The sequence below is a fragment of the Corvus brachyrhynchos genome, unplaced genomic scaffold (assembly GCF_000691975.1).
Source record: "Corvus brachyrhynchos isolate BGI_N302 unplaced genomic scaffold, ASM69197v1 scaffold597, whole genome shotgun sequence".
Taxonomy (NCBI): Eukaryota; Metazoa; Chordata; class Aves; order Passeriformes; family Corvidae; genus Corvus; species Corvus brachyrhynchos.
In genome coordinates this window covers 505,968-513,272 of record NW_008239000.1, presented here as the reverse complement: position 1 = coordinate 513,272, position 7,305 = coordinate 505,968, and the positions used below count along the sequence as shown (strand labels likewise).

The 7,305-nt window shown below is 49.9% G+C and overlaps 2 protein-coding genes across 2 annotated transcripts in view; both read right to left on the bottom strand.

The window, feature by feature from the left end:
• The window catches only part of PPP2CB (protein phosphatase 2 catalytic subunit beta), a 28,367-nt gene extending 26,876 nt beyond the window's left edge, over positions 1-1,491 (bottom strand). The window contains exon 1 of the mRNA XM_017738970.1: positions 1,430-1,491. Coding sequence (XP_017594459.1) covers positions 1,430-1,476 — 47 coding nt within the window. The 5' untranslated portion in view covers positions 1,477-1,491. The remainder of the gene's footprint in view (positions 1-1,429) is intronic.
• The window catches only part of PURG (purine rich element binding protein G), a 21,874-nt gene extending 14,852 nt beyond the window's left edge, over positions 1-7,022 (bottom strand). The window contains exon 1 of the mRNA XM_017738969.1: positions 86-7,022. Within this exon, the coding sequence (XP_017594458.1) occupies positions 5,717-6,727 (1,011 nt within the window). The 5' untranslated portion in view covers positions 6,728-7,022 and the 3' untranslated portion in view covers positions 86-5,716. The remainder of the gene's footprint in view (positions 1-85) is intronic.
• Between the last annotated feature and the right edge of the window lie 283 nt (positions 7,023-7,305).

Below are 7,305 nucleotides of genomic sequence, written 5' to 3'. Positions count from 1 at the left end.
AGAGGAGTTAGAAATGCGCTAATGACGTTTTTATTGGGGGGGCCAGCCAGGCCCCTCGAGGCTAGGCCAGTAGGAACACAACCACATTCACCACACATGAGAAGCCAGCAGGCACCTGCACCTTTCCAGAAGCTGGTGTACATGAGAGAGCCCCGAGGCTGCAGGTTCAGGTTCCGCGTGATGCCTCCCTGCGCATGGGGAAGGAGCGATCTAATTACATCCATCACAGAAATGCCAAAACGACATCCGGCTTATAAAACCTCAATTTATGCTTTGACATTTCTGGAAAACCAATTTTTAATCCATGTCATCTATCAGGAGTTCTTGATATTTTACTTCACCTCGATGCTTTAGAATACTGTTGCCTTTATTGAGGTGCAGGTGGGGAACTGAACACAGGCTGACAAAATATTAGGAAGAAAAATTGGTGTCAGCCCATGAAAGCTTCTGCAGGTTTTGGAGAAACAGAACAGCAAAAGATCTGTCTTCAGCTTTTTCCAAATCCCCCAAATCCAAAAGCACTTTGTCCCCTGACCGGGGCTTTTTTCCTGTGGTCATGACAGGATTTGGCCATTTTTAGGCATGACCAGAGCACCCCAAACAATACTTTTTGGCAAAGGCTGTGAGGTGACAGCCACGCTCGGGTACAGCTTATGGTGTAGCCTTTAATTCCACTCTTTCTTGCATAAACTCTTAATTTCAAGCACAACCTTTACTTGAAAGGAATGGAAGGGTAGGAGGGGAAAGGTGAATTTTAAACATCACAATATGTTAAGTCATTAAAAATAAAGGGCAACTTAATTTTGGAGTAAGCAGCATAGAAAATTAAACAGAAGGTCTAATTTTCTTCAGGAATTCTTTCATAAATCATATATATCTAGTGTATGTACAGCAAAAATGGGAATGCCATGGAACTGAAAACGCTTATTAAGTAATTTTTGACCTGGTGCAAAATCTGCCCAGTAAAAATACACAATAATAGACTCCTTTCTACTATAGAAATTACTAGAATTGGATAACAGGACTGCAAGTCACGCAAGCAGAAGGCTTCCTAACCACCACCAACTCCCTTCCCTGGGAGTTTAGGTCACTTCAATAGGCCATAGGGGGGAAAAAATGATGCAATTATCAGACTAGACATCTGTAGCTGAAAAAAAAAATGTGCTGACATTGATTTTGGTAATTGCTTGGGGGTTCCTTTTTGTATAAAGGACAGGATTTTAATATTTCTGCTTGGGATTTTACGAACATGGCAGTACAGATTTGCAGAGCCAGGGGTTGTAAAATGGCATGGAGACATGACGTGGCCGGCAGCTGCCTCTTCTTTACAGCTCTCACCTTGCCTCAATGACGCCTCCAAGGAAGAGCTTTGCTTTCTTTTAACTACGTTTTCCCTTGCAGCCTTGCCGAAAACCTACGGAATTCTTACCAGGGCTGCGGCCAAGAGCTCGCACACAGCTCTGGGCGGAATAACATTTATCCAGACCGGTGGTGGGAGCAGATGTCCCCTCCTCAGACTGCACTTCAGATAAATAAGGTTATTTCGCTACGAGCTACTACAGGCTACAATATACTCACATAAATATATTAATGCCTATACGTGGATATGAACTGGTATATATCGGATACAGATAAGAAACACTTACGACGACGAGTAGATACCAATAACCACTGCAGCTTCTCGCTGGGTAAAGTCCATCGTCCATCCAGACTCCACGCGAGGAACCTGCAAGGGAGGGTTTCACCATCCCCCCGCAGCGCCCAGGGGGTCGCCCTCTCCACACCAGTGCAAAACGCTTCTCACCCCTTCCATAGCTCTGTACTTTACCAGGAAAGCCGGCTCCATGGGCCGGACTCAACACAACATCCCCCCAGCTGCAAGGCAGGGGAAGCCCCCGCAGCCCCTTCCACCCGGGATAAGCTTTTCAGGGATCACCCCACCTTTTGCAGCAGCAGCAGGGAAAGCCAGGTAGAAGGCAGCTGCTGGACTTGGCTTTGTCAAGGCTACAAGCGCAAAGCTCGGTTTTAAGCCTCGACAGCAACACGGGGGGGCCCAGTTTGCAGAAGGGGCGAGGAGCCGCTGCGACAGCGGAGCTGAAGATGCTCAGCAGCTCTGCACATTGCAATTTAAAAAACCAAATTATCATCCCACTCTTGGTGGTTTGAGAGGATCCTCAATACAGAGCCTGTCCTCCTCTAACATACGAGCGGAGCTGGACCAAGCAGGATCAACAGGTCTCTAACAGACACATGCATGCAGGAGACGGCTTCTCTCAGCATTAGACTACGTTACCAAAGCATCCCCTTACCGGAGCGGGAGCAGAAATGTGCTCCTAATATTATTTACACAATATAAAGTGCATTAGGATTTAATAATTCAACTGACAGACTTTCTGCCGGGACCATACAATTTCGAAACAGAGGTGAGGGCTTGAATAGGAAATTCTCTCATGAGAAAAAGAGGTTCAGACCGGTGCTCTTCACCCTGTCCTCCTAAGGATTGTTTTTGGCCGTTCTTTCTAGTGCAAATAAGCTTGTGTTTTCTCAAGTGTAAGGGACATGGCAGTTTCAGGGCGTCAGGAACGAACATTTAAAACACATCAGGGATTCAGTGTTCCCGAGCATCTCGCTGGGCCCTTCTGGGCGCCAGCAGCCCGCATGGTCACTGCTCTGGGAAGCTGAAGACGCGCTGCCAAAAATACAAAGGAACCCGTTTCCGAATCTCACCGTTCAAGTTTTGCATTGCTACACTCCGAGTGCATCCCTACTACCCTCCAACCCAACATCTGCTTCCCATCACGTGCAAACCTGTTATCCTCCAACCCAACGTCTGCGAACACCAGTGTTTTCCGTTGCGATGGAAACCCACAGCCACTGGTCTACCCATGAGTGATCGGCAATGAACGTGAAGATCCCGATCCAGGTTTGGATACTAAGGTGCATCCCGTGCCAGGGGAATAAATGCATTAGCAGATCCTACGGGATACGTGCGTGCCAGAACCAAGGCTGGCCCAGCAGCCAGCAGTCGTTGGATTCCTGGGTGATATTTACAACAAACTAATGGCATTGGAAGGCCAATTAATTAACAAAAGAGAAAGGGTTTTTTTAAAAAATGGGCAGCAATAAGGAAAGCCATTTTGCATCCTTTTTTCCTTTTAAAACGGTGAAGAAAACATCCCTTTCCAATCACGAGTAATTTCCTCACCAACACTACAGGAACACAGGGAAGGCATGAGCACTTACAACACACGTGGCCACTCAGGCTAATTCCAACCGAGGAGCTTTTATGATCCCTTGAGGCAAAGGCGGGCAGGGATGGGAGATGCCGAGCTCGCAGGGGAGGAACGCCACATAGAAACGGGAAGGAGAGCGTAAAAAGTTTGTACATTCATAGCTCCGGTTTGTTGGACTAGAAGTGAATTTTTTACCTCAGGCACTGTGACGGGCAGCAGCAGTCAGCGATACGCTAACGTACGCATCGACGACTCATTCACTAAATTCTGGTTTCACACCATAACAGGATGTAGAGTTCTTTTAAAGTGGGTTTTTGTGGGGTTGTTTTTAATTGACCTGTTAAAACCATTGGGACCAAAGCCCTAAGAGCAATGATGAACCAGTATCCTGCACAACTCCCGCTGATTCATCACGGTCCACTGGCTGTTCGAGTGATGGAGCGAAAACTTCTCTTCCAGGTTTGAACAGGGACCTGAAAGAGCAACCTATGGAGAAAGGGATGGGAGTTTTTGACACTAAGCCAAAGGCTTGGTTGCTGTAACTGCTATATGTGGTTTTAAAGGGGGAATCACCTAAAACAGTGAAATGAATTTTCTTACTTCTTGTCACAACCGTAACATTTTCCTAAAGGTTCTTTGGTGACTTTGGTGCAAGCTGTTATTTTTTTTTCTTTTTTTTTTTTTTTTTTTCTTTTTTTAAAGTTAAAACAGATTGACTAGTTTTAGTACCCAAACTAAAGTCCAGATTTATCCTCTTGGTTCCCAACCCTGTCTCCCCAACCTTTCTCATTATGACATTAACAGGCAACAGCATTCGGATTGAGTGTGGCCAAGCAGTGTGCAGGTGGCTCCAGATTCAGAGTGGTGAACAGTCTGGTTGGAGATAAAGATGTTTCTCAAAAGGTTAAAAAATAAAGCATGTCATGGTTGCATGGAAAAATAGCTGGTCCACGTGCACACTAGGCCACTCTGTAATGACACAATTTGAGTGATTACAAATATCTCATCAGACATGGTAATGCCTGCTTAAAACAATCTTAAAGGTGAGCAACACGCTACTAGAAGTACCTGGAGCTCAGTCAAACTCCCACTGGTTCAGGGGGAAGGAGCTGGCTGCCCAAAGGCTGGACAAGCCCCTTATGTTATAAATACTCATGGTTTTAAGAAACGCAAAATCTTTCATCAACCTCCCAACCAGGTAATTGCACACATTCTCCCTCCAGGCAGAGAGTTAGTATCATGAGATTTAAAATTTACATCACAAAGACTCCAGGATGACACCGAAACCATGGGGCAGACGATCAGGACTGGAGCTGCTCAAGGACAGCTCCAGCTCCGAGCGGGGAGGAAGGGGGTGATGGCAGGGCATGGATGTTGTCTCCCCAGCACCATCCACAATCAACACGGCAGAAAACCCAGCAGGGCATCCACCACAGCTTCCGAAACGCGCCACGGGTGAGCACGAAAGGGATGCTTTCCTACACGAATCCAGTGGTGCACCAAACACCCCAAAGGTCTTCCTCATGGCAGGAGGAGGAAAACACCCAGATGCTCTCCTTGCACAGGTAACATCCCAAGCGCATTGATCTGGGAGGCAAGCCGGGAGCCTCGGTCGCGGCATTCCCTCCACCTCCCAACACCCGCTCCACAGTCGCCTGTGGGAACGCCTACAAAAATACCTTCTGAAATTTTGGACAAAATGTGTTAAAAATGAAAAGAAAGATCACCGGCCTCGAACGGGCAGAACACGGAGATGACGAGTGGGTTATTATTCACTGCCATTAATTCAGACGGCTGAGCACTCCGCTGTCCTGGGATACTCAGGTTATCTGGTCAGCACAAAACTACAGAACGAAGAACAGATCTTCTGCCCTTCACCAGCACGTGACCGAGGTCTGACCGGTTACCGAGATTTTACCCATAAACAGACTATTGTTTCCAACTCAACAACCAGGAGATGCCAACTTTAAAACCTCTCTCCCTCCTCCCACGCAGACCAGCGATTCACGTGGAGCTTATTTTTGCCATAAATGCTCTACGGTGACACTGCTCGGCCTTTGGACCGAGCACGGGCAGAAGCCAGTCCTGAAAAACTCGTGATAAGCAAAAACTGATACATTTCATCATAAGGTTCAGGGTGGGGGTACTTTTGTATCGTGTTTAAGTGCAACACAAGCCTTTTCTAGACTATTTAAAGGTCAGGGTGCCGGATTTTGTTTGTGCTGATACTCGTACTTCCAGTCTCCAACACTCGAAGCAGCTGACTCATACGGACTCGGGAGGTTGGTCCTTTCCTAAGACACACGGAGATGTTTTGGGCATAGTTTAACGTGATAACCAGACTCCTATAACATTACGTACTGGAGTTAGCAAGAACTACCAGAAAAGGACTTTACAAAAAACTGGGGCAACTTGGAATTACTATAGGTCAGTCCCTCTCACCAATTTCTGCTTGTTTTGTTTGGTTAATTGTCCAATGCACTCTATTCCAGACCCTCTTGCTCTTCACCACTGTCCCCTCTGGCATCCATTCTTTTCTCTTTATGGCTGTTGTAAATTCTCCTCATCTCTTCTTCGTACTTGATAAAATTTTCCCCGAACCGTGTCCACGCTTTGTACGGAACTGTGATGGTGTTACGGTAGGGCGGCCTCACCTCACTTACCTTCAGGAAGATGCCGTACCTGTTGGATCCCACGTCGAAGTAGAAGCGCTTGTTGTCCACTCGGAAGGAGGTGCCCTCGGGGAGCTCCGGGGGCTCGTCACCTCCCCCCCGGCGATCCTCTATGTCCCCCTCGCCATATTCTTCAATCAGCTGGACCAAAGCATCCCTGAACTCAATCATCCCTTGTGCCGGGAGGACGATCGTCTGTTCCTGTCCCAAGCTGTGGCCAAAATAACCCATCATGCCAGGTCCCCTGCTCATGGTCTGCCTAATCCGCAAGAAGCGCCCGCGCTGGTTCTCCTTCAGGTCCAGGTAGTACTTCCTGTTGTCCCTCTCGATGTACTCCGTTTTGAGGACGCTGTGAGGGGGCTCTTCGGAGCCCACGGACACCGGGGGCGAAGGCGGCGGGTGCTGCGGCCGCCTCCGGGGATGCTGCTCCTTGTCATTGCTGTGCTCGTGCCGGTGGCCATGGCCGCCCTTCAGGCCCAGGTGGGCGTAGTGCTCGATGAAGTCCCCCAGGCAGTCCTTCAGCTCGGCAGCCACAGACAAGGAGAGGGTCAGCTTGCTCTTCCTGATGTTGTCCTGCCTGCCCCTTCCTATCCAGACCTCGGCGATCTTCAGGAAGCGGCCGCGGGAGCTCTGTTTCACATCCAGATAAAATCGCTTCTTCTGGATGTCCACCCTCTTGGAGGCCAGCTCCTGGATCTCCATGCAGCTCCCCTGGGAGGAGGCCGGGTAGTGGTACTGCTGTTGGGACTGGGAATAAATGTTTCTGTGCAGGCCAGAGCCCCCCAGGTTCCTTCCTCCTCCTCCTCCTCTCCCTCTTTCCATCTTTACCAATCAGCTGGAAATAATACACAACAGAGACACAGATGACAACATCAGCACCAGGGGCCTGCTCGGCTCCTCGGCGGCGGCTCCGCTCGGCGCTGCTCTCCCTACAAAGGCTCCTGCATCCCTCTCCGCTGCCACTGGCACGCAGCATCGCAGCCCAAGGATCCCGGGCGCTCTTCTCCTCCCGTGCTCGGGCTCGCGGACAAGGGAGCCCTGATTCCAGCGGCACTCCCCGGCAGCACTCCCTGCCCTGCAGCCCCCCTCTCCTGCCCCTGTGGCACTACGGATCCTCCAGCCGTCCCACGGGGGTGGGTTATGGTGCCCTGTTTTGGGGGGCACTCACCCCTCTCCCAGGAGTGCCGCTCCCCTCTGCAGGGTCTGTCTCCGTGCCGCTGCGTTCCCCCTCCATCACCCCCTCTGCTCTTCCTCCCGGGACACTGGGGGGCACTGGGGTTCCCCGCAGCACTGCCCTCCTGCCCGCCGGTACCCCAGGAGCCCCCCCTACTGCTGCATCTCCTGCCCCAGTGCGCCCAAGGCTTCAGTTCCTTCCCCCCCAGTACTGCCCCACTGCCCCC